Source organism: Sturnus vulgaris, chromosome 9 (genome assembly GCF_052056855.1).
Source record: "Sturnus vulgaris isolate bStuVul1 chromosome 9, bStuVul1.hap1, whole genome shotgun sequence".
Classification (NCBI taxonomy): Eukaryota; Metazoa; Chordata; class Aves; order Passeriformes; family Sturnidae; genus Sturnus; species Sturnus vulgaris.
In genome coordinates, this window is record NC_142251.1 from 29382500 (window position 1) to 29407831 (window position 25332).

The window sequence follows — 25332 nt, forward strand, 5'->3', positions numbered from 1 at the left end:
ACATAAACATCTTCGACTTGCCAGAGATACAATCCTCAGTCGAAAAGTTCATTAATTAGGAGCAGAGAAGCCTCTAGTGAATCTTCCAGCAAGAAGTAGGGAAGAAAAAATTCCCCCACAATTCAGTCTAATTACAACGCCTTAGGGCGCTCCACTCACTGTGAAGCCGAGGCCAAACTTTTCTCCCCACCCCTAAGAGCAGGAACTTTAACCCAGTTATAGTTCTACTGATAACGAAAGAGAAAAAAAAAATCCTCCTGATATTTATCGTTTCAACTATTCTGCAAGTAACAGCAAAGAGGCACAGAAACACTTAATGCAGAGCAGTAGCTGTGTTCTCCAGGGTAAAATCCACTCATACAGCCCCAATCCGGATCTCCGTGCAGGCAATGCTGGAGGCCAGTGCTTGGCCCAGCTGTGCCACAGGCCTGGTCAGACTGCACCCAGCTGCTCCTCTGGGATTTAGCAACCGCTTTCCACCCACACACAGTGACTTTGCACATTAGGTACTTTCAGAGCAAGCCTCAAATGCCACGGCAGCTCCGGTCCCGAGAAGAGGCTGTAGCCAGAAGAGCAGTGGGAATACCTGGAAGATCCTGGGAAGGGTTCCAGGCACCCTGACATAAGTTCCCTTTCTTCCCCAGCTCCCAGAAGAGCTGGACTCCAACCCACCCCAAAGCCTCTGGCGAGGCTGGGTGGATCCAGCCACAGACATGCAGAACCACACCCCGGCTGCTGCCTGCCCTCCTCCCCCTCGAGCCAGCAGGGCACAAACAGGAACTAGGCTCATACAGTTGAAAATATTTAATACGTGTTGTACACGTAGAATTACATTTTATACAAAACATGATACATCACTGAAAGAGAACACTGTACAAAATTCCCTACGGGAGCCCCAAGCCTTTATACAACAAAGACCGGGAGTCACCAAGCCTAACAAACAGGCTCAAGGACTTTCCGTCAGAGCGTCTGTAAACTTCGTTCCTCTCAATAAACACTTTTAAAAAGCACCATGTAATAGTTCTGACCTAAACCTTTCCAAAATAGAAACTTTATTTAATAAACTTAATACTTTCCAAGCTTAAAATATCACCCGCCGGGGGCGCCCCTGGGGTCGGCGGCCGCCGAGGAGCCTCCCCCGGGCGCCGGGGAGGGCGGCGGCTCTGCCGGGAAGGGGAATTCCGGGAGGGCAGGGCCGGGGGCGCTCCCAGGGCGGGTGCTGGCAGCCGGGACCCGACGGGGAACGGGGAAGCGCCGCCGCTGCTGCCCCGCGGTCCCTCCCGTGCGGCGGCGCGGGGCGCCGGGTCCGGCCGGCGCCGGAGCCCCGCGGCGCTCGGTGGGTGTCACCTCCGGGCCCCCCAGCCCGCGGCGGGGAGCCAGTCTCTGCGGCCGGGGCATCAGAAAGCCACGATGGCCGTGCTCCAGGGGTTGAGGGTCCGCAGCACCGGCTCGTCGCAGCAGATCTGTCCCGGCTCGGCCGCCGCCTCGGCGGGCGCCGTGCCCGCCGCCGCCTCGCCGCCGTCCAGAGGCGGCCGCCGCCGGCTCTTGGGCTCTTTGCTGAGCAGTCCCGAGAAGCTGGAGCCGAAGATGCTGATGAGGCTGGCCACGTTGCCCGTATCCATGTCCTCCTGCTCGCCTGGCGGCGAGGGCGGCGGTGGTGGCGGCAGCGGCGGCGGCTCCTCTTCCTCGCGGCGGGGCTTCTTCACCGGGGAGCCCGCCTGGCCGCGCTCGCCGGCGCTCCGCTTGCGGGGGCAGTGTGGCGGCGGGGGGGCTCCGGCGCAAACCCCGCGGTTTTCGCCGCAGCAACAGCGCCGCGGCCGGGGGCCCTGGCAGTCCCTCCCCGCCTCGTCCTGCGGGGGCGGCGGCGGCGGCGGCTCCTCGACCGCCCAGGCGGCGGTGCGGGGCGGCGGCGGCGGCTCCTCCTCGGGGTGGCCGGGGGCCGCGGGGGGCGGCTCGGGCGGGCAGCCCGGCTCGCTCAGGTAGACCTGTCGGGCGCTGCGCAGCACCAGCGACACCAGGAGGTTCTTATGCAGCTTCAGGCCGCCGCGTTGGCCCCGCGCGCTGTAGATCTTGCCTAGTGAGATGCTGACGATGCGATGAGCCTCCAGCTTGAACTCCATGGGGAAAACCGGTGAGTGAGGGGAGGAAAAATAAAATTAAAAAAAAAAAAAAAGCAAAACAAACAAAAAAAAAGACGAAGAAGCTGCGGGCCGATGGGGACCGGCGTGTCACCCCGGCTCCGCACGCCGCCCCTTCGCGCCGCAGACTGAGCGAGCCCACGCGCCCGCCCGTCTTTTATACCGTCCCCGCCTCGGCCAATCAGGGCGCGCCGCTGGCCGCTCCAACCGCCGGCTGGCCCCCGCGCGCCCGCGCCGGCCAATGGCGGCGCAGGGCAGCGCGTTCGAAAGCTCGCCCCGCGGAGAGGGCTCTTAAAGGGGCAATGCCAGCGCGCCGCTCCGGGTGGGGCCCACCGCGACACCTCCGGTTCGCTGCATCCCACGTGGGCAGAGGGGGCAAGTTTGTCCAAAGCGATGGAAACGTTCCTTGGGGAAGGGGAAAAAAAAAAAAGAAAACAAACGAACAAAACAAATCAAACCCGAGCGCAGCCTCCGTTTTGTCAGGTTGGGAATGTTTCCCGCAATTTCAGCCCCCCGTCTCTGCTATCTTATCGTGTTAGAGAAGGAGCTGGTGGTGATGTTGGCTGGAGGGCGAAGTGTGTCTTTGAGGATTTCAAGGGAAATCTGCCCTGACGTGGAGCAGAAAGCTGTGCTTGCCCAGCTGCCAGGCGGAATTCTCCTCCAGGGGTCTGGCAGTGAAGCCCACAGGAAGCCCAGGGCAGAGAGGAAGATCCACAACAGGGTTGGGAATGGCTACAGGGAAGGACAAATAGGGCATCTCCAAGGTAATGGCGACCACAGCAAACTGGAGTACCTTGTTTGGGAACTGAAACTTCTCTTGGCTGTAGCTGTGAAAGCTGGTGGCAGGATCAGCTGGGTTGCTGGGGGGACACAGGGGACAACACAGTCACCCCCAGACACAGCTCCAGGCAACAGGGAAGCCTCCAAGAAAGTTTGGAGAGTGTTTCAGAGCTTGGAGTGCAGATTCTCCACCACCATTTGCAAGCAGAAAAGAAGTGAAAGGGCCTAAAATTAAGGAAGTTCAACATGCTGCCCCAGAGTATCAGTTTCCATTCCCAGCTGACACATAACAACTTGTTTCCATCCTTTTTTTCCCAGGGGATGAATCCACAGACTCCCCCAAAGGAAAGCCACAGGTTGTCATGTTGTTTTGTTGGCAGGACCTGTCACCACGTCTTGGCTTTCTGGAAGGACAAAAGGATGGCTGGTCACAGAGGTGACAAAAAACAGGTGAAGATGAGGCCACACCAGTGCATAGTTGACATAGCGAGAGCCTTCTCCAAAAAATAAAACAAACCCACTCTCAGGACAAATATGTGTTTTCCTCCTGGTCAAACACAGATGGAAAACCTCAAATGCCACTCTCTGAGTGTCAGACACAACAGCATGTCAGCCTGGGTGTTAACATCTCAAAATGCCCACCCCTCCTCCACCAAGCCTGCCATGCTCCATCTGAAGTGACCAGACCGGGGCATGCTCAGCCAAAACACTGGCCAAAACAGCCAGGCCCAGCTTCCCCCACCGGCAAAAGGTCCCACAGGCAAAAGGTCACAGCTTAGCCCACAGCACGGAGAGCCTCTCCTGGCTGCAGGGAGCAGGGCTGTCCCCTCCACACCCAGCGTGGGAGGCCAGAGGGACGCGAGCTCCAGCGGTGGGAACCGAGGTTTTCGGCACCCGCCAAACCTGCTCCCCACACCTCGGAGGGCCAGCAACACCCTGTCCTAAGGCCTCGGGTCAGCCTAACCAGCCAGGGCAGGTCTGGGCTCACATGCCTGGGACTGCAGTCATGGCTCTTCACCCACAGCCAGCACATCTGCCCACCACCAGTGTCCCCTCACCGGCACAGCTTTGGCTGTGCCCCTGGAAGATGCATCACCAGCTCCTGGACGGCTGTTTGCAGGATCTGGGCACTTGCACCTTCAGCAGAGGTGTCCTGGGTCAGAAAGTCAGATTTGATACATCTCCGCTGGGCATATCCCAACTCAGGGACAAAAAGCAGCAGTGCAAAGTCACCACACCAGCTGGAAAAAGCCCAAAGCAGGTGGAGGAGGCACAGCGTGGGAGCTCTGCGGGGTGAAGATGCTTGGATCTGAGCAGACTGACCTGTTCTGCCACTCACCACCTCACCCTGATGGCATGAGGCACCATTTCTCTCCAGTCACTGCCTTTTGGCTGCTACCCTGCCTGGGAAAAGGCGGGCCAGCAGCCTCTCCCGGCTCTGGCCAGGGATTAGCAGGACTGGGGATGTGGACTGAGTGATCCCTCATCCCTCTTAGTGCTCAGACAGAGCACCAGCAGGGAGGAGCAGGGGTGCAGAACGTCCGGCAGCAGAGCTTGTACCACGAGTTTCACCCACCAACACCGTGCCTGGTGCCAGGCACAACCCATCAGCATGAGCACCAAAGCCCTGCCTCGACATCTGCCTGCTCTCCGTGCCCTTTGCAGAGATGGGGTGATGGTTTGCTGTCTCTCGGGGGGATCCACGGAAGAGGCAGGCAGGAGAGGAGCAGCAGCAGCGCGGGCAGAGGCAGCAGAGGCAGCCGGTTGAAGCCAGGCAGTATTTTGGTGGCAGCCCTGCCGCTCCCTCCCAGGCTGATGTCATGCTTTAGTAACTTTGAGGCAGAGTCACATGGCAGCTTCTGAGGTCAGCGCCTGGGGTGGCTTTGTCTGCCTTCCTTGTGCCTGCTCTGGGCTCCTGCCCGCGCCCGGAGCGGCCCCGCTGGGGCTGCCCTCTGAGCACGGCAACCTCCCGACAGCCACGGCTCGGCATCCCCGCGATTCCCGCAGCCGGGCACTGCGTGGGAGCTTCGCATCCCGGAGAGCTGGATGCACCCCCTGTCCTTCCATCTGCCCGGGGAAGGGACATTGCCCCCCACCCCTGCGGGTCAGGGGGGGATACAGGAGAAGGAGGCGGAGGGAAAGGGTGTGACCGGGCGCTCTAATCTCCTCATGTGATCCAACGGGCTTGGAAGGGGTTTGACGAACAATTAACAATCCTCCGGCTCAGCTGCTGTTTCCCGAAATAGCTCTGGCAGCAGGAGGAGGAGGAGGAGGAGGAAGGGGGCGGCCGGGCTGGCTGGCAGACAAAGGTGGCCTCTCCGCCAGCAGAGCTGGCCGGCACGGCGGCGAGGAGGCAGCCCCGGAGGCCCACCTGGAAAGGAAAACAATGCGACATAAAAGCAGCTCGAGGGAGGAAGCAGCTTGTGGTACAACTAATAATTGCAGAGGGCTGCGCGCACACCACCGGCGTTTTTTGGAGGCGTTTCAATTCGCCCTCGCTGCCGAGCAGAGGAGGTCGGCGCCGGGATGCTCGCTGGGGCTTCGTGCGGTCACATCTTGGCCGGGAAGGGCGGGGGATGCTGGGGCAGCCCCAGCTCCGGCAGCACCGCTCTGCCGGCCCCCCGAGCTTGGCTGCGCCCCGTCCCGGCACGGCCATCTGGCTCCCACACGGGCACCCCGACCTGCGGCCGCGGGATGAGGATGTGGTTAGCGAGATCCTGTTCCGACAGCGGCGCCTGTCCCCCTCCTCAGCCCCCCTCCGGCTCCTCGCTGTCAACAAATGTGCGGCCCAGGCCCCAGGGGGAAGCCAGATGTAGTAAAGAGGATGGATGGTGAAATTAGGGTCTCCTCAAAGCACAGCTGAAGTCATCCACCACCGGCTGTGCCAGCGCCACTGCAGTGCATCGACGCCTCTTTCTTCTATTCGGACCGGGATTCACGAGTTAGAGCCTTCCTGAGAGGAGGATGGGAACAAATCAATCAAAAGCCCCTCACCACCAGCGGTGCTGAGGCAAAAGCCTTCACACCAACAGCTGCCTGGAGCAAAAACAGAGCTTCAGGACAACCAAAGCCCCAGGGAGACCAGGTCACATCCCCAGTGATCGCTGACGTAAACGAAACAGGACAGAGAGGAACATTTCCAAATGGGAATCTATCCACAGCTTGAGTTCATTTCTGTATGGGAATAGACATCTAAATTGCGAGGCACCCATGCGGAGCTCAGGAGGAAGAGGAGGAAGGTTGGGATTGGGTTTTTCTCAGAAAATTCAATGATTCACGTGGATGTGGTCTGGACCTGCCACAATCGGATATTGGTAACTAATCCCCCAGGGTTCCCAACTGCTCTGCTTTATCCTTGCTTGGAGATAAGGTCAGAGGAGCTGGGAAACGTCCCAAAACACAGCCCAGAGAGCCAAACACTTATCGCTGATGAATGAAAGCCAAACACAAGTGAAACAAATACAAACAAATCAATACAGACCTAAACCCAAAGGAGAGGAAGCAAGTCCCTCGGCTTCTGAGAGCGCTGAGACACCCACCCCAAACCACAATGAGGTGTGAACCTGCAGCACAGCCATGTACTAGAAAGCAAAGGGGTTTTCCAGAGTTAAAACCCCCTCCCCATGACCGAGATTATAGTGCTGATATCCCAGGCAGGCAGGAGTCTCTCCTACACTTTTTTTTTTTTTAATTTTTCACCAGTGATCTGGGATTCCCCCTTCTCCCCCTACACAAATGATATAAAATTTCCCTTCCCTCCCTCTGAGCCACTGGCGTGGGATTTCCCTCTCCTCCCCTGGAGAACAGTGACCTGTGCCTCTGCCCATCAGATATCCTGCTACTCCTCCAGCAGCCTCTCCAAACACAAAGGGGGAGGAGGGGGAAATCCCACTCCCAGCTATTAGCTTCTTCAGGTAGCTGTTTCCCTTGGAAAAAAATGTGACCCCCTCATCTTTCAGTGGGTTATGGTACTGGTTTGGGTTTCCTGGGGAAAAAATGCATTTATTTGTCCAGGGTTTCCTATCAGACAGCCCTTCTATTGTAGTCCACCTTCCTGTATGTTTTTTTCCCTCTCTGATATGCCTGCAATGGGTCCTGTGCCACTTCCAAAGGCTGCCTTGTGTCCAGGATAAAGAATCAGGGCAGCCCTGGGATGCAGCCCAGCAAAGCCCGTGTTTTTCACTGGAGTGATTTGCTCGCCAGCAATCTCTGAGCTAAAGCAGGCAGCAGCCTCGGTGACGGGGGCTAAACATCTCCAATTAATCACAGGAACTCCGCGCTCGGCAATCCGCAGGGCACTTCGTCTGCCCAAAGGAGTCTCAGCCTAATTATTTCCGCCCCCTCCCCCCCTGTATCTCAATGTCACCTTCCTTGTAGCCATGAGGCAAATGACAGCCGCAGTCCCAGAGTGCAGATGTGTCCTCTGTGCGACTGTTTCCCGCTTCGGCGGGATGGGGAGGTGGCACAGGGATGCTCCGGAGCCATGGAGCTGCCTGCTCTGCTTCCCGCTTCCTTCTAGGTGCCCCTGGGGGACCGGGGACCGGGGACCTTGGGACTTGCCAGAAAATCACACCACCGAGTAGCAGCCACCGCTGAGAGCAGCAAGGGCAGAGCAGATCCTCTGCAAGGGCAGAGCAGATCCTCTCTGTGTCAAATCCCTCCTCCCACCAAGGAAAACTGCAAAATGAAACATCTGTGCCTGCCAGCAGGCACTGACTGCTTCAGTTCCTGCTGTTCTCTGTCCCTTCCCTCTTGAAAGGCCCTTCCTTCCACCACCTTGTCCTTCTCATGGTTTGCGGGGAGCCTGGAGAGATCATCCATGGAGACAGGGATAATGAGAAAGTTTTTAGAGTTTAAAGCCTGCCTGGGAAAAGTTCCTTCTAATTTCACCCATAACGAGGGCCCTGGAAGTCCAGCACCTCACTGGTTCTGCAATTTAATATTCTCTTTTTGGATCTATGTAAGATCTCAGCATCCCTAGCATCCCATGGCAGGCAATCCCAGGGATTCATGCGGCAGAAAGCAATGCTGCCTTTCTTAAATTTCATTTCCCCATTTAATTCACCAGAACACTGAATATTTAACTCCAGACCAGTGTTTTGTCTCATCATCCTCTTAAAACCACTACTGAAAATTTTCAACTATCACTAAAAATGAAAATGAGAAGGAAAACCACCAAAGCATCCGAAAGCCTTTATGGCTTCTTCCTTTAGCTGTAAAAGCTTTTCAGGGGTGGGGAGGGGAAAGTCCCCTGTACTTTTATAAATTCATATTCAAACCAATCCAGTTTTTCCCTGAGAAGAAAAGGCACTTCTTCCACACCAATTGCACATTCTTTGCACCGGGCTAGTATGGGATCACACACCCCCTTGCATGTACACACATGCCACAAAGATTTTCCTGATAGAAGTTCCAGGGAGCCCAGCTCTTCCCTGCAGACAGCTGGGATTCTGATGAGTTGGCACTTTTCACGGTGCAGAAATGTTTCATCAGATCTTTCCTGACCAGTTCTGCAGCTGTATGCTCTGCACCCAGTGCTCCTCTCCCAGCAGGAATCGCTTAGCTGAGCATGCTGAAGAGCTCCCAAAAAATTCCTCGCTGCCTCCAAGCCCCAAATCAGAGCTTCCCATATGGAATAGCAAAAAACAGCCTCGTTCTAAAATATAAAAACCACAGTGTGGTTGGAGTGGTTTTCAGGTGAAAATCTAAATTATCTACTACATTATGTAAATTAATTTCTAGCATCAAAGACCAGGCTGTCTCTTTCATCCCTTGAAAGTTTATGACTTCCCTAGATTTCAGTAAAACTCCTTATTTTCAGCCCTTAACAGCTCTGTGAAGCTTTACACTTTTTTGCAAGTGTACTCAACAATCTTAGGTATTTTCCAACCTAAGTGATTCTGTGATTCTGTATAAAAAAAAAAAAAAATTCAAATAAGTGGATTGAGTCTTCACATAATTTATTGAAGGATTTTTTAAATTCCTGGGTAGTAATTCTAAGAGGCTACAGGACAGTTTCCCTTTTCTATTCCCAGCGCAGCAAAGGTTTCAGGCACAGGTGGAAGCCACAGGAGGATCATCAGGTTTTGGGGAGCACAAGGTCTTTGTGGGATAGGGACAGACAAACTGGACCAGTGACTCCTTGGAACTCTCTTTGTTCCTGGAGGGAACTTCCCATGCTAAGCACGTTTGGCAGGGATGCCCCAAATCCTGCCGGCGTGGGAAAGTCATCCCAAATTCAGCAAGGAAGGGCCGGCAAATGCCAGCCCTAAAGCTGCCACCTGTTGCATCAGTCCTGGCGTGGGGCTGGCCAGAGCAGGAGGGTGGAAATCTCATTCCAAGAACTGCAGAAACCGGTTCAACGTGTGCCACAGCCTTCCCACCCCAGGGTGCGCGTGAGGAAAGCTGCTGGGATTGCAAAAGCCAGGGATCCCGTTCCCATGCTGAGGAGGCACCTCTGCAAACAGGGTTTGTGCCCGTTCCCTGCCTTTGCTCGGGATGCTGGACCACTGCCATCTTCGGGAAACACAGGCCAGGATGCACTCTTCGGTTAAAATTTGGGGGATTCCTCCTGGCCAAGCCTCTGCAAAATCAACCCACAGGGGAGTAAGGCAGGGACATCCCTCTGCTGTGTGCCCATGGATGGGAACATCTCCTAGAGTTCTGCAGGCATCAGACCCCTCCTGCCAGCTGCAGCAAGCCCAGGGCTACCTGTGCTAGCACAGCTACTAAAGAGCCCAGAGATTTAAGAGAGGTGGGAATGAGGGAAGAAGGGACCTTCACCTGGGGATGGACAACATCCAAGCGACACAGGGCTGCTCCCACCCCACACAAGGCAGGAGGAAGGAAGCTGTGCCTGTGCCTTCCTGGGGCAGGAAGGGCAGCAGGAGCCGAGCAGACTGCCTGTCGCTCCCTTCTGCTTCCTCCCACACTGGCTGGGAACACAGCCTGGCTGGGGACCCCGTGGCAGGGACAGAACCCCACAGTACCAAGGTTTGTGTTTTGGTCCATGAATCCGGGTGAAGGAGGCCGGCTGGCTGGTTTTTATATGAGATTTTAAAGATTGCAAATCCTGTGAGAGGGAAAGAGTTTGCTGTCCTGGGTTTGGCATAAAGCACAAAATTTCTTCCACACTGAAGAGTCTGACATGAACAAGACTGCTGCTAACTGCAGGTGTGTGAGGACATGGTGCTTGCACGCCTTACCTCACTTCCTCTCTTCACTGAGAAGGCTGCTTTTAGCTCTCTAAAATAAAAAAAATTAGTATCTTTGATTTGCATAACATAAGGAATGGGACATACACCACCTTCTGCATGGTCTTGCTGGTGGCACAGCAGTGCTGAGGACTGTGGATCATTGTGGGAAGGCGTTACGTGGCAAGATGTTAACCACCTCCGTCATTACAGGGCTGCTGAGAGCAGGGCGTTGGGGTCGGCGATCCCGCATCTCTATTCTGCCCTGGTGAAACCACCTTTGGAACGCTGTGTGCAGCTCTGGGCTCTAAAGGAGTGCCAAGAAGACGGAGCCAGGCTCCGCTCGGTGGTGCCAACCACCAGGACGTGGGAGGCAAGGGGCAGGAGCCGATGTACACCTGAATACAAGGAAGAAGTTCTTCACTGTACGAGTGACCACGCACCGGCACAGATTGCCCGGAGAGGCCGCGGACTCTCCCCTTGGAGATATCCCAGACCCGTCTGGACAAAACCCTGTGCCATGTGCTCTGCGACGGGAAGGGAGGTGGCACCAGTCGTGATCCCTTCCGTCCTGACCCACCCTGTGTGTGATTCTGCGGGTGACAGGGACACCGGGCCGCCGAGCGCTACGGGAAGAGCTGCCGGAGCTTTTCCCGGAGGAGCCGGGACAGCGCCCGGATGCCCCAGCCCACCCCGGCCGCATCCCTGCCGCCGCCATGGCGGGGTGACGTCATCGGTCACGCCCCTTGGCGCGCTGCGGGGGCGTGGCCAACAGGGGGCGTTGCGTGATGGGCGTGCCCTGATGGAGGGGGCGTGGCCTGGCGGCGGCCGTGGCGTGAGGCGGCGGCAGCGCCATGTCGATGGAGGACCCCTTCTTCGTGGTGAAGGGGTGAGCGTCGCGCTTGGCGGGCTCCGGGGCACGGGGAGAGGGATGCGCAGCGGGCCGGGGCCGCGTCCGGGAGCCGAGGGGGCGGGCACGGCCGCCCCGCAGCACGGGAGGCCCGCGGAGCGGGGGGCGAGCAGCGGGCGGGGGTCTGTGGGGGGGCGGGAAATGGCGGCCAGGCCCCCCCTCCCGTGCTTCTGAGGGGCTGAGTGCGGGCTCCGGGGCCTGTCCGGCGGTGGCGGCCCGGCGCGGAGGCGCTGGGGTGAGGCGGGCAGGTGCCGGGCCGCGGCCGGGCCTCCCCGGGCTCTGTGAGGGCCCCCCGGGCTCGGCTGTAGGTGCGCCTTGAGGACAGCGGGCAAAGCGGGGCTGGGGGCTCGCCGCTGGAGGCCGGGGTTACCGTGGGGAAAGGTAGAGAGGAGCCGGGACAACGCTGTGGGAAAAACAATGGCCATGAGAGGAAGCCTGCAGAGAAGAGCCTGAACGCTGGGATGTGCCAGATAAAGGTGGCCAAAGGAAAACTGTCATTAATAGGGTGAAAGGAGCTCTGTTGGAGCTACTGGAGAGAGTCCAGTGGAGGTCACAAAGATGATTTGGGGTCTGGAGCATCTCTCTGGTGAGGAGAGACTAGAGGAGCTGAGTCTGTTTAGTCCAGAGAAAACTGAAAGGGGATTTCATCAATGCATATAAAGATCTCTAAGGGGGGCCAGGAGGATGGTGCTAGACCCTTTGCAGCAACAGGACGAGGAGCAGTGGTCATAAACTAAAACACAAGAAGTTCCACCTCGACGCTGAGGATGAGGGTGGCAGTGATGCCTTGGGAACTGCACTGGAGAAGGCTTTCTAGGGAGATCATGGAGTTTGCTGGAGACATTCCAAACCCATCCCGTGGTATCCCTGTGTCCCCTACTCTAGGTGACAGTGCCTTGACAGGGGCCTTGGACTGGATGATCCACAGAGAGCTCTTCCAACCCCAGCAATTCTGTGAAAGCAGCTCGATCACTAAACATTGCCCTCGGGCCACCTTCAGCTTGTGCTAAGGGCTGGTCTTCCGGCCCGTGTCACAGTGAAACAGCCCTGAGGAGCAGCAGAGGTGCTCCTGGTGGGGTGTTTGGGAAAGCCATGTGAGAGCAGGAAGTGTGGGAAGGGATACTGGTGCAGCCAGGGAAAGTGAATCCCTCTCCCAGGTTGAACTCATGCTAAGAGGAAAGTGTGGGAGTCACCATCAGTGGGGAGCGAACATCCTGTCAAACTTTCCAGAGATGTTCCCCCAGCGTGCAGGGAAGGGCTGGGAAGGGAAAGGGGGATGTGCTGCCGCTCCCAGAGTTAATTATTACCTGGCCAGAGCAGAGGGGCTGCTGGTGGTGTAGCCACCAGAACTGCTAACTAGTTTGCTTTCCTGGTGTCTGTAACTCCTCCCATCAGAGGACATCCAGCTCTGCTTTACATTCTTCCTGCTGGGGACTTCCACAAGTGTGTTCAGATGAAAAAAAATCATCAAACTAAACCAAAACTTGTGCTGGCAAGTAGAGGAAGGAATGAAGTTTTCCAGATCCTCAGTGCAGGCTGCTGACTTTAGGGCACTCGGCGTGGCAGACTCAGAGCCGTGGGCGTGCGAGGACAGGAGGGGCACATATCAGAGTGCCGAGGAACAGCAGCTCAGACAGCAGTTGGAGGACTTCAGGCCCTGGTGGAAACTTAGAGAGCTGCACCTCAGTTGATCTGCCCTCCACCTTCCCTGCTTTCCTTCACTGGGGTGAAACGTCTGACTGTTGTGTGCAAGCTCATGGTGGACACCAGGACAGTCTGATGTTGTCCCCCTTCCTAATCCCAGCTCCCTGTGAAGCTGGGGGAGCAGTTTGCATCTCGGGACCGCAGTTTGTAAATGCAGATAACAACACCGAGAGTCTATGACCCAAATTTACAAACCTGCTTGCCCCAAACCAGATCTGTCAGCAATGCCTTCCCCTGCTGTGAATGCACTTGTCTCCAAAAGAGCTTAGAGCAGCAGAAAAAACTTGTGTTTCCTAAGCCAGGATAGTAGGACTGTGTATTTTTTTAAATGCCGAATTGAAGTAAACAGTGCTGCACTCAACAATCTGCCTGGCTGTGGTTTGGGGACAGTTCCTGTAATGCTGTGTGCCCTTGGGGTATCTTACATGGGTAGTTAAGGGCCTGGAGAGGAATGTAAAGCATGGATAGCCAAAGAGCTGCCTTGTTCAGACCCTCTGCCCTGGCTTGCCTGGGTGACACTCGGCAGCTTTCCCTGAAGAAATAGTCCCTTCATGAGTAACTTCATGCTGCAGCAAGATACAAATCCTTATTTTCCAAAATAAACACGAAGTTGTTGGAAGGCAAAATGTTTGGGAGGAAGCTGTGGCACCCCTCCTCAGCTGGACACAGGGCTGTCCCAGTGTCACTGCTGCAGGGCAGCTGATGATAATTTTTGGCTTTTCTTCACTCTCCTACCGGCTGCAGGGAGGTGCAGAAAGCTGTGAACACTGCCCAGGGGCTCTTCCAGAGGTGGACAGAGCTCTTGCAAGATCCCTCCATTGCCACAAGAGAAGAAATCGACTGGACCACTAATGAGCTCAGGAATAACCTGCGGAGCATTGAGTGGGACCTGGAAGACCTGGATGAGACCATTAATATCCTTTTTTGTGGCCCTTTGGAGGTAGTTCCAGTTCCCGAGTTGTACTAAATAGCCAAGTCCCAGTGCTTGTCACTCTTTGCAAAAATCAGGACTGTTTGGGATTGAATTTTGCATTCACATCGGCTTTTCTCAAATTGCAAATGAGAAATTAAGTCAAGGATTTTCCTTTTGCCTTTTGTTTCCCTTTTTGCAAGGTATATTCTAAGATGCTTTGTTCTAGAAAGCCTATTGTGTTGTGTGAATCTGGATTTCTGCAGAGTCAGTTTGTTCTCTAGGCTGGCTTCCAGAAATACTCCTTTTCCCTCGTGTTCCTCCTGAAAACACTGCACAGCATCACAAAACCAAAAAAAAAAACACGTGGAAAAGAGAAACCATGCAAGTGTGCGTGCGCTGCACGGTGCATTCCTGCCATGCCTCCTTTTCCATCCAGCGTGCTGTACTTTGCTAATCAGATTTTGGGAACAGGCACAACACAGAGGCCACTTGGCACGCTCGGGGTTTGTGTGTCCATTGTGTACCCAACACTGCTTCCAGGGACTCCTTGACTCGGTGCCCAGGCATTGTCGAGGCAAACCCACGGAAATTCAACCTCGATGCCACAGAGCTGGGAATCCGCAAAGCCTTCATCACCAGCACACGGCAGGTGGTCAGGGTAAGGAGCCTGCCTTGGGGTCAGGGCCTGGGGAAGGCGTGGGGGGTATTAGGTGGGTAAAAAAGGAAAGTTTGGGGCTGTTCTGTGGTGGACTGGAGAGCAGAGAATAAACCTGCTACCTGCGAGTCTTAGGCTTCCTCCTCTTACCCCTTGCATTCCCTTCTGGAGCTGCCCAGGAGAAGGGGTGCAGGTGTCCCATGGAGTTTCCTCCTTTATGCTGCTGACTCTTGAAGTCTTCACAGTGCTCTCACAACAGTGAGGTGGGAGCCTGTGGTAACGGGAGGAAGAGTGAAGACCCGGCTCCAATGTGGGGCCTCCCTTCAGAGTCGAGGGAAATTGTGACTGTCCCAACCATTTGTAGCACTGGTTTTCAGCAATAAGGAGACCACTTTGAACACTGACAGATGGTTAAAGCTTGATGTTATTGACATGGTGACTTCAACTTCCTACCCCTGCAAAATAGTCCAAACAACCACTGGATTTATTTTTAACTTGAGGAAGATTTTTTTTTAGTTTAAGCTTATGCTTGAGAAGCAAAAAGGGGATTTTAACAACTTGGTGGTAACAAATAGAGAAGAAACATCTTTCCAAAAGCTTCACTGCTTAGTAAAAACATGCTAGTTAGGAAGCTTTTTGTCTATTAATAGCTACACTGAATTTCTTCTGCCTCTCATGACTCTGATGTTCCTGCTCCACAGAATGCACTGGTGTGGCTGGCAGCAAGCCTGTTACCCTACCTGCAGTCCTGCGGTCTGGGTGCCATTCCTAAGGCTTGCTGCCTGGGAACTGATCCCAAAACCACGCTGGCCCCAGGTAGCAGGCATATGCTTGCTGCCTTGCCCTCAGTGTAGTCCACTCCCTAATGGGCAAGATCAGGCAAGCCTGCTCTCTGGTCCTCTTCTCTTGGCTGAAAAATGCTGGCTAATGGGTTTTGGAGCAGTGTCTCCCACTGGGAAATGAAATTTGTAAGTGGCCCTGTGCAGCTGACTTCTAGTTTCCATGGGGGAATTTGTGATGCGCTGCAGCCAGTGAGAGTTAACCAAGTGGGATGTGGTGGTTACTCTTTGGTGATGTGTTGCAGGTCTCTAAACAGTAAAACACAACTGAATGCTCTGGTGGCATCAGAACTCTGCTCGTGGATCAGCCTCTGCCACATGACATTGACTAATTGCTAATTTATGAAAACTAGGTTATGTTACATTGTGATGGGGAGCCTTCTCTGGTTAGTGATCTTCTGCAGGAACTCCACAGCAAAACGTAATTGGAAGGAGGGAACATTGACACAGTCAGAGAGGGTGGCCACAGGACAGGAAAACTACCTCATACTATGGAATATAAAACCAGATGCAGTTGGGAATAAAGCACAGGAGGTTATAGGCTTCAAGGCCTTGACAAACACTTCCTTACAGTCTGTCAACAGGAACATTAGTTTATCATACAAATCAAAGTGATTCTGGATGTAGTGGAGCAAAATGAGTAGTAAATGAGGAATATCTTCAAAATATCCCAATGCTGCTGATTCCAGTATTAGTATAACAATGAAACTTCCTACAGTATGTTTCCAGACTCTTCAGAAGTGTGCGTTTTAAGGAAAATCTCCCTTTCCTCACTCCCTCTCCTAGAAGCCTTACTGGGTATAGACAGCCCTGTAGCACCCTGAATCTGCCTGTCTCCTCAAATCCAATGCTCACATGCTGCTTCTTTTATTGTACAAACAGGACATGAAGGATCAGATGTCGAATTCTTCCGTGCAAGCACTGGCTGAAAGAAAAAACAGGCAGGTGAGAACCAGAAACAGGCAGTGTATATCTGCTACAATGTATATCCTGTCTGGAGTTCCTCCCCTTGCAGACCTGTGGTGTGGGAAGGGGCTCACAAGCTGCAGCCAAGCTGTGCTTGAGCCATGTCCATTTGGCTGCCCTGGGAGAGCTGGTTCTCACAGGCACGTTGCTGCCAGCCTCTCCCAAGCCTCTCTCAGAGCAGTAACTCAGCGCTCACCATCTGTGTTCAGAGCTGGTTGTTTACAACTGTCAGCATTGCACCATCCCATGGAAAGGGAAATCTCCCTCCTCCTCCTCGGGGGGAACCAGCTCAGAATCCATGTCAATGAATGTAATCCTGCGCTCTGCTGGATTTAGGGGCCAAGATGGTGCAATATCCTTTAATGCAGCTGCTTCTTGTAATAGCCATGTAAGAAGATGGAAGGAGCTCGAGGAGTCTCGTGTTGTCTGCACTTGTAATCTAAGGAATAGAAATAGATGCAGCTTTCCTGGCTCCTTCCTGGCTGATGGGGAGGCTGTAAGGAGATACTGGAGCTGACTTCCAGACCCACTCCAGTAAAAGCTGATGTGTGCTTCATACAGTTAATTGTTTGTACTGCATCAACCTTACTACACGTGGCAAAAACAACAAACTGAGAAGCACAGAACTCATTCCTGAGCTTGTCACAGGGTTAATTAATGTGCTTGGCAAACATTCCCAGCAGCAAAGTCCCTGACACCCTTGCTCAAATAAGTCTGTAGCTTTCCCTGTGATTTGCTGCTTTCCTTTGCATGAGGTTCCTGATAGCTGCAGGAGACCATATGGTCCAGCTCACGCAGCAACATCTGGTCAGGAAAACTGACTTCCCCTTGCTGCCTTCCTTTCCCTTCCCAGCCCCTTGCCTTCATTCCAGACTGCAAGGCTTGTGCTGGGCTTTGTGTCTGAGGGGCTGGCTAGCAGTGACCTGACCCTCACAGCGCAGGCTGGCAAACAGGCCCTTTCTATTGAAGCTGCAGGCAAAGCTAGTGCACTGCATTAAATAAAAGGGAACTGCCCTGGCCACAACTGGAGGGACCAGGAGCTTGCTCAGTGTCTCGGGGGCAGACAAAGCCAGATGTCCTGCTGGCTTGCTGCATGTCAGTCTGTCAGCTTTCCCACCCCTCCTTGAACCTTAAAAGTCAGATGAACCGTAGAGACCATTTTGTTTTAAGCCTGACAGAGCAGCCTGGTCATTGTCTTGCTGTTCTTCACAAATACTCGGTCATTTCATCCTGCCCACAAGCAGGAGCTGCAGGATGGCCTTGTTACAAGTCAGCCTGGCTTCCACACTGGAGGGCAGAGTCCCTAACCCTTTCCTAGTGCTGCAGGGTGCAATTCCTCACCTGCAGGTCATGTTCATTCTCCAGCATCTGTAGCTTGGGTTATTCCCCTTTCAGGGACAAGACATATTTGGCTGGAAAGCCACACCTCTGCAGGCTTTGCACGAGCTTATCTGTTCAGGTTGTAGGGCAGGTAGCAAGAGTAACTTTGTATGCTGGCAGCTGAAGAGCCTGCTGGGGGGATAGGCAGCCTGGATCATAGAACATAAGCATACAGCACTGCACTGCTTATATATTGCATTATTTTACTGTCAGCTCAACTGGTTAAGTACTTTATCCAGACCCTCTTAAGCCCCTGTCATTAGCAGCAGAGTGCTCAGTTGGAGCTGTACACCTGTTAACACAATATATCCGGACACTTTGCAGCTCACGTGTCCCAGCACACAGTGCTGCCTCTTGAGCAGGCCTCTGCCAGTCCTTTGTGCTGTGCAGGTCTCCTGCACAAGCTGTCAGTCGGCCACACTCCAGCTCTCCTGCTGCTGGAGAGGCATCTCTGCAATTCCAGGCTGCAGAGACTTCCCGGGCAGGCATTTTGGCTCTGTGTTGGTTTAGTTCATGACAGCACTTTGGCTGAGTAGTAGCAGAGCAGGAGGAAAGGGATGCTGTGTACATTTGTACACATTTGTACACGAGTGTTGCCTTGTCTGCCTTCCCACCTCAGCCTGTGAGGCTGTGAGCAGACACAAGCGTGTTGCTAAGAGCTCTGCATCTGTTTAGGCACTCCTGGGAGAGAGTGGGAGTCAGAGTTGGAGCTCTGGACCTGACAAATACAGCCGTCTGGACCGGGAGCTGCAATTAGCAAATTCACATTTCATCGAGGAGCAGCAAGCTCAACAACAGGTAAGGCAGCTGGCATCACAGACTAAATAGCTTTGCTTGCCAGATGGGTGCCAGGGGGACTGGTCTGCCTCCAGGAGCCTGACAGTCCTCTTTGCCTGTGGCATGTGTCTGTGCATGCATTTCCTGTGCAGCACAGCTTTGGGTGATCTCGGTGCAAAGGTTTTAACCCTGAAGGTGTGGGGCTTCTTCTGCGTTCAGGAGGCAGTCGGCACAATCTGGAAGATGTAGCACACTAAGATTTGATAGTGCAAGTATTGCTGAAATCCTTGGAAGAGTAGAAACACTGCAGAAAGAAAAGGGCCCGTTTGTCTTACGCAACTTCCCTTGGTTAAAAAATGTTTGGTGGTGTTTGTGTGCGTCTCCCATCAGAACAGGCTGGGAGCAGGAGCATGCGCCTGCTTCCTTTTCCTGCTTTTGTCACCGTGAGATTAGTGAGAAAGGCCGTGTGAGGGCTCGGGAGAACCCCTGGTGAGGCACTTCCCAGCTGACAGGGGAGTTTGCCTGGAGAAGTGCCCAGGCCAGGCCCAGAGTGGAGAGCTACAAGGCCTTGACACAGGCAGTGACTTGGAGGTGGGAAACTCTGCTAAAGCTCCTGACCCGTGATGCCACCTCGGCTTCCAGACACATTTTACCTACTGACTGCAGGGAGATAAACAGCTTCAGAAATAGGTAACTAGGGTAGAGCTAATCCTTAGTGTGACTGTGCCCTGAAAACTACTTAAAACAGCAGCAGACTTATTCCTTTGGCACATTCAGAGCCAGGCTGGCTATTTTTAGCTGTAAAAGCTGCAATAGCCTTCTTCTTGCATTAACCCCATGTTGGCTGCAGCACATTCCAGGTGGCATTTCCCAGGCACAGCATCAGTGTGCCTCCCTGGCCTGCTTACCTTGCCAAGGTTTTGAAGACCAGCCCTTGGAGCTTTCCAAAGTCAGTTTAGCTGTGCGTGCAGCATGGATGAGCTGAGGCTGGATTTGCAGGGACGTCTGGAGGCTGCAGCCTGCTGTGCCATGGGGATGCCATGCCATGGAGGCTTTCCCCTCGTTGTCTCCTCTCCAGCATTTCTTAGGAATGCACTCCTCATTCCTGGTGGCTTAGGTCTGAGCCCAGGCCTCACAGCTGATGTTGGCTGAGCAGCGAGTGCCTGGATGGGTATAAACTGGATGGGCTGGCTCCAACCCAGCTGCAGGCAGCAGATCTGTAATTGCCCATTTCTCTTCTCTTTGGCCCCAGTTGATTGTGGAGCAGCAGGATGAGCAGTTGGAGCTGGTCTCTGGCAGCATCGGGGTGCTGAAGAACATGTCCCAGCGCATTGGCGGGGAGCTGGAAGAGCAAGCAGTGTAAGTGTGAGACATGGTGGCAAAAACCTGGCATGGGGCTGGCTGCAACATGGCTGGGTGTCCTCACACACCTATCTCTGCCTCTGGTGGAGTCTGGAATTCACTAGTCCCTCAGGCAACCTCTCCCTGCCAGCCTGTGGAAAGCATTTTGTACTGCAATCTGCAAGGATGGAACTGCAACCTCCTTCCTTTAGAAGCTTGCATCTAGGGCAGGCTTAACTGCCACCTTACCTTTCCTCCTCTCCTTCTCACATGCTCCCGCACAGGCAGCCAGCAGATAAGGGAGGGAGGTGCTGTGCAATGCACGTGAATGGCCACTTCTCCACTCTACAGGGCTTTGTGCTGCCCCTGGACAACTGCTGGGGCCAGGAGCTCTCAGCTCTGCCCTGAAACACACAGCACAGAGCTGCTCTTCATCACTGAAGTTAAAAATAACCCTCACCCACGCAAAGGGTTAAAGGGCAGCTCACAAAGTCACTTTGCATCCATCCATTTACATATAAATTAGATTTCTTTCCCAGTTCTTGTCCTTTGCAAACAAGTTCCTAGTTGTGCAGGCTAACAGCTATGCTTCCAGAAAGGCTTGAAGGGCTCATGCCTAAAACCACTCCTTGTTTGCTGGTGAGAGTCTGGACTGCCATGTCCCTTGTGAAGTGATTTCATCTTTGATGGAGAGGAGGAACTTTCAATGTCCCTTCAGTGTGGAGTTGTGCAGCATGAGAATTCTCTGCTCTCACAGAGGAGGTTGACGTGGTGTGTCTGTTTCTGGATCATCACACAAGCCATCAGTGCTTGCTAGATTAGCTCATAACTACCATAATGAGGTTTTTGCCACTGAATGAAGGTTGAACAAGTGCCCTGGCACTCCAAATGAAGGAGTCTGTCCTCTTAAATGCATTAAGCTTTAAAGTCCCACTGGCTGGAGACAATTGCATTGGTACCTTGACTCTGGATACACACTGGCATTGACAAAGCATGGATTCAGGAAGGCTTTCAGATTTATTACAATCGCTGTGTGGAGGAAGTAAAAAGGTAACTTCCATGCAGAGCTTAAAAAGCACCTTAAAAGCAACTGCTGATCTCATTCCCACTTGATACATGACTGAAACAAGATTTTACTTTAAACTACAAGCCCTGAACAAGAAAAGAGATTTAAAGTCCAAGCTGACACATAGATTTAACTAGTCTCTGCTAATCACAGATTATAAATGAGACTTTCCTTTTGTAAGGAGGAAGCCCCTCCCATTCCTCACCTTGCAGATGGGTGTAGAGTCAGCCACAAACACACGGGGAGGATCAGTCTGGCAGGAATCCTGAGTTACTTCCCACCAAAGCAGAGCTGCTGTTTCAGCAGGTTCTTCCCCTCCCTTGGGTGCTTCCAGGAGAGGAGGCCACATTCATTTTGTCTGCCAAGGTGATACTCTGCTCACATCAGTATTTTGATCCATGTGTGTGAGCGTGCTGCAAAATCCCCAAGGGATTTCCACATGCTGACCAGTGCCCTGCTTCTGTGTCCTCAGGATGCTGGATGACTTCTCCCACGAGTTGGACAGCACTCAGTCGCGCCTTGATAACGTCATGAAGAAGCTCGCCAAAGTGTCTCACATGACGAGTGGTAGGTCCTGGGAAGTGGGAACCAGTCCTGGAAAGAGAGACGAGCCCTTGGATCTTCAGGCTGGGACACTGTGCTCCCACCCACCCAGCCAAGGGGAGGGAGCAGCTCTCAGTTCTTGAAAGAAGGGCAAGGCTTCCAAGCCCGGCAGCTGCTCCTGCTCAGACACTGCTCTGCTGCCGGTCCCTTGCCTTTGTTTTATTTACAGATGCCTTTCTATTTATGCTGCTATTGCTGGGAAAATTCCCCTCTAGCTGGTGGGAGGGGAAGCTCTGCAGCCTCCTGCTCTGCTGCAGTTTCCCAGGCTGCCTGTGGAACAAAAGCTGTCAAGGTGCCATTAAACACCGGCCACCGTGTGTGGCTTCCCCCCGCCTCCCTGCCCCTCCGAACCAGAATGCCTGTGGCAATCCCCTTCCCAAATCCCACCTGCCCTGGGGCTGCTGGCGCCTACAGGCCTGTTGTCCGTCCCATCTCTCTCAGCTGGTAGAGGAAAGAGCTGAATTCTGTGCTGAGCCCACAGAAAAGTCCTTATAAGGCTGTGCCTGAAGCTGGGGGGCTGGCGGGCAGAGCAAACAGGAAGCCCGGCCTGGCTGCCAGGAAGTCCCGCACTGCCGGCTGCCTCTGAGCCTGGCATCGTGCCCGGCCAGTGCCTCCTCCAGCACCCCTCTCCCGTGGGTGCTCAGGACCTTGGGAAGGCAGCAGCCTGTCAGGAGGAAAAGCATTCCTGCTCTGCAGGATTAGGCTGTCCGAGGGATTTATGAGGTGCTGGGAAAACAGCCCTAGAGAGACCACTTGGAATACTGACAGTGCACTCTGGGTTACCGGTAGCTCAGCAGCACAACCACGGGTGAACGCTGTGTCTCTGCCCTTTCCTCTGGGAAAACACATGGATCTTTGCAGAGTGTTTCTGAGTGTTGTGAAAGAGCATTTCTGCTGGAATCACCTATGCCAGGGAGAGTGGGAAGGCTCTTTCTGGGGTAGTTGCTGTGCCTAGGAGCTGAGGGACTGCCAGCAGCCCTGTCCCCACTGCTGCACCATCATCTCAGGGGACACACAGCGGCTCTCAGAGGTGATGTGGTGTTGAGCCAATGAGGTGGAAAGATGTCCAGGGGAAACCTGATTCCTGGCCCTGTCATAAGGGAAGCCGCCACAATCTCTTCCTGGCAGAGCTCCTCAGGGCAGCTTTCACCAGATCCCTTTTGTTCCTCTGGCAAACAGATTACTCCATGAATGAACAGCAAACACAGCAGCTCTCTGCTTGTTTCTCCCAATTGCTTTTGAGCCAGCTTTTCAAAGCTATTTGAACTTGGTTGAGAAGAAACCTCAGAATTCCCACAGCTGTTCCCAAACCCCAGTGTATCCTGGAGGAGAGTGCCTCACTGCAATATATAGCACCACAGCCTTTCTCCCACAGGAACTGGTTTTTTTGGTTTTTTTGTGGCTTAAGCTTGAATTTGGTTCCTCACAGTTAACATGAAGAAGAATGCTCCCCCAGTTTTCCTTCTCCACTAAAGCAGGAAGACTGATGCTTCCTTTTCTTTCCAGATCGACGGCAGTGGTGTGCAATTGTTGTCCTCTTCGTCATCTTGCTAGTGGTGCTCATCCTGTTTTTTGTCCTGTGATGACAAAAACTGAACTTCCTGGGACGCCCCCTCCCCGCCCCCTCGCCCCGGCAACGCGGGGAAATGAAACTCTCCCCGTTTCCGTCCGCCCACAGAGATCCCCGGCAGGAACACCTGCAGCCAGCTCTCACCATCCTCCTCCAAGGACTGCGGCTTGGCTGCGCCCACATCTCCCCTGGCCCCGGGGAGAGGGGGTGGAGGACTGGAGCTGCCTCCTCCCCTGCTGCGGTGCAATCTGGACCTGGGCTCCGGGTCTGGATCCGTGGAGCTGGAGGGGGACCTGACCCCCACGCTTCTACCCCGTGCAGGTAGGAGCCGGAGGGAGATGGACACAGAGCAGCGAGCCCTGGGGAGGACGGGACAGGGGGAGGAATTACTGAATTCACTGAGCATTACAAACTGCGTTGCCAGTGCCAGCCTCAAGCATTACTAGGAAGGGTGAAACCCCCCCAAGCCACGGCAAGGGAGGGGAGCCCTGGCCCTGCTCCCCCTGCCCCTCCCTTTCTCCTGTGGGCGGGCTCTGTAGCACCAATTCACTGCCAAGAGAGCACGGTGAGTCCTACCAGACCTATCCTACCCTCTACACTGGGCAGAGCTGTCGGGTCTCATGTCCTACCATTGGCCACCCAGGCCCCATCAGACACTCCAGAGCTTTAAACGTGGGGTGCTGCACACTGAGCACTGGCAATCAGCCCTAAGCCAGAGAGGGAGAGTCTTGAAGCTTTGAAACTTGCCTCTCTGATTAGACAGGCTTCTAAAGCTCATTGACTGATGCTTTCTTTGCTCTTGTATAACTGAGTCACTGCTTCTGTTTAACAGCTGCTTCCCTTTGGCAAGTGATTTGTCAGGTCTAAAATAACTTATTTTTTTTAAGGAAAAAAAAACTTTAAAAGATTTTTTGATGACCATTGGAGCCACGTTTTCTCTGCGGGTGCTCGACACACATGATCAGAGGAACAGTGCTCAGTGATGTATTTTAAGTGTATATGAACTTGTAAATAGGATATCTTAATTTTTCCCAACCGCTATTTTTTGGACACCTCCATTGTAAGCAACCAAAAGGCAGGAGATTCAAAGCTAGATCACGTTTCCATATTCAATCCCAGTCCTTTTGTTAACTCTCAGTTGTTTGTCACTCGAGTTATCTCAGCAGTGTTGGATTCCCTAAAGGGAATGTGGAGTAGCCAGGTGGGCAATACCAAAAACGTGAAAAAAGCTCACCTGGGTAGTTTCACTGAAGAGGAACAGGCAGAGGGGCTGTGCTGCAAGCACCAGCTGTGGGATATGGGGTGACTCTTGAGGAAGGCAAAAACGGTTTCTTACTCCAGTCTGCTCCCATATTTTAAGTTGCAAACATGAAAAGACTCTGCACAGGCTGGCTTATGGCTCCCAGATGGGGCTGGGGGAGGAAGTTAATTGGCACTGACGCAAAGACTTCTGCTGAAATTGCAAATCACCTCCAAAATCATCCCCCCGCCTTAGAATCTTGCCACCGGATGGCTTTACCTCCGGGACTGAACACTCCTCCCCTCCCCGGCTTCGTGGCTCCCTCCGAGGTCTGCGTGGCCCCCTTGTCCCTCCCGCAGGCGCTGGATGCACAGCCGCGGCTCGGTGCCTTCCGCAGCCGGGCGGGGCCGGACGGAGCCTCCCCGCCCGCCCGGGTGCTCCTCAGTAACGCACACGTGGTGCCTCGGCGCCCACCCGCACTCATGATTCGAGTGGCTCCTTATCCTTGCAGTGCATCCCTGCAGGGAATAGGTGGGTGATTTCTGCTTTCCAAGGCCGGCTGTAGCAGTGTCTGCACCACTCCATGGGTCTGTACCTCTCCAAGAGCAGATTCCCAGGCGCGCGGGTCTAGGCAGGGAGCAGGGCTCGCTGCCGGCTGCTGTTCGCATACCTCTGACCCCCGCGTCACTTCCAGCGTGGTTGTGCATCCTTCGGGAATGACTCCCATGCAGGACCACTCCTTTGGTAGTCCAGGGGGTGGCCCAGCTGCTGACATCACCACAAGCCACCGAGTGTCTCTGGTCCCTTTCCCCATGTACATTTGCTTTTCTGTCGCTGGTGGTGCCCCTCCCTTTAACACTAAATAAAGGTGCAGCAGCGTAGATCTCCGTTCCTTCTTGCCTGACTCTTGCTCCCAGGACAAGCTGGGGGTCTCCTGGCACCAGGGAATGGGAAAAGCTCTCCCACCAGCATTTGCCAGGCATCACCATCCTGGTTTTTGAGGTATAAGCAGCATCTGCACTTTCTGGGGTCACCTCAGCATTGTGGGCAGCTGGGCCCAGATGTGGGGTTGCTGCAGACAGCTGTAGACCCAGATGTAGGGCACCACCATGCAGAAGGCAGCTATTGCTGCTGTGCCACTGCTGCTGAAGACACTCCAAGGATGTGTTTCGCCTTCCATGGCTGGAAGAAAGAACCCCTCAAAATCCCCAAGGGGCACTGCAGGTGGTTGAGCCCCCCCATCTACCTGCCCAGGAC

General features: G+C 54.1%; 2 protein-coding genes and 1 long non-coding RNA gene across 3 annotated transcripts; 1 reads left to right on the forward strand and 2 right to left on the reverse strand.

The window, feature by feature from the left end:
- Positions 1-789: 789 nt before the first annotated feature.
- Positions 790-2284, reverse strand: IER5 (immediate early response 5). Its single transcript, XM_014874669.2, has one exon. The coding sequence runs from the start codon at positions 2118-2120 to the stop codon at positions 1398-1400; it is 723 nt and encodes a 240-aa protein (XP_014730155.2). The 5' UTR covers positions 2121-2284; the 3' UTR covers positions 790-1397.
- Positions 2285-10877: 8593 nt separating this feature from the next.
- On the forward strand, positions 10878-24956 carry STX6 (syntaxin 6). The gene is made up of 8 exons (XM_014874811.2): positions 10878-11000; positions 13470-13639; positions 14202-14296; positions 16015-16077; positions 18154-18276; positions 19508-19614; positions 21135-21229; positions 22772-24956. The coding sequence occupies exons 1-8, from the start codon at positions 10966-10968 to the stop codon at positions 22846-22848; spliced, it is 765 nt and encodes a 254-aa protein (XP_014730297.1). The 5' UTR covers positions 10878-10965; the 3' UTR covers positions 22849-24956.
- LOC148222880 (uncharacterized) lies at positions 14700-19519 on the reverse strand. Its single transcript, XR_015805547.1, has 2 exons — positions 19164-19519; positions 14700-18559 (listed from the first exon to the last, which is right to left on the reverse strand). It is a non-coding gene; the product is annotated as an uncharacterized LOC148222880 (long non-coding RNA).
- Positions 24957-25332: the final 376 nt, after the last annotated feature.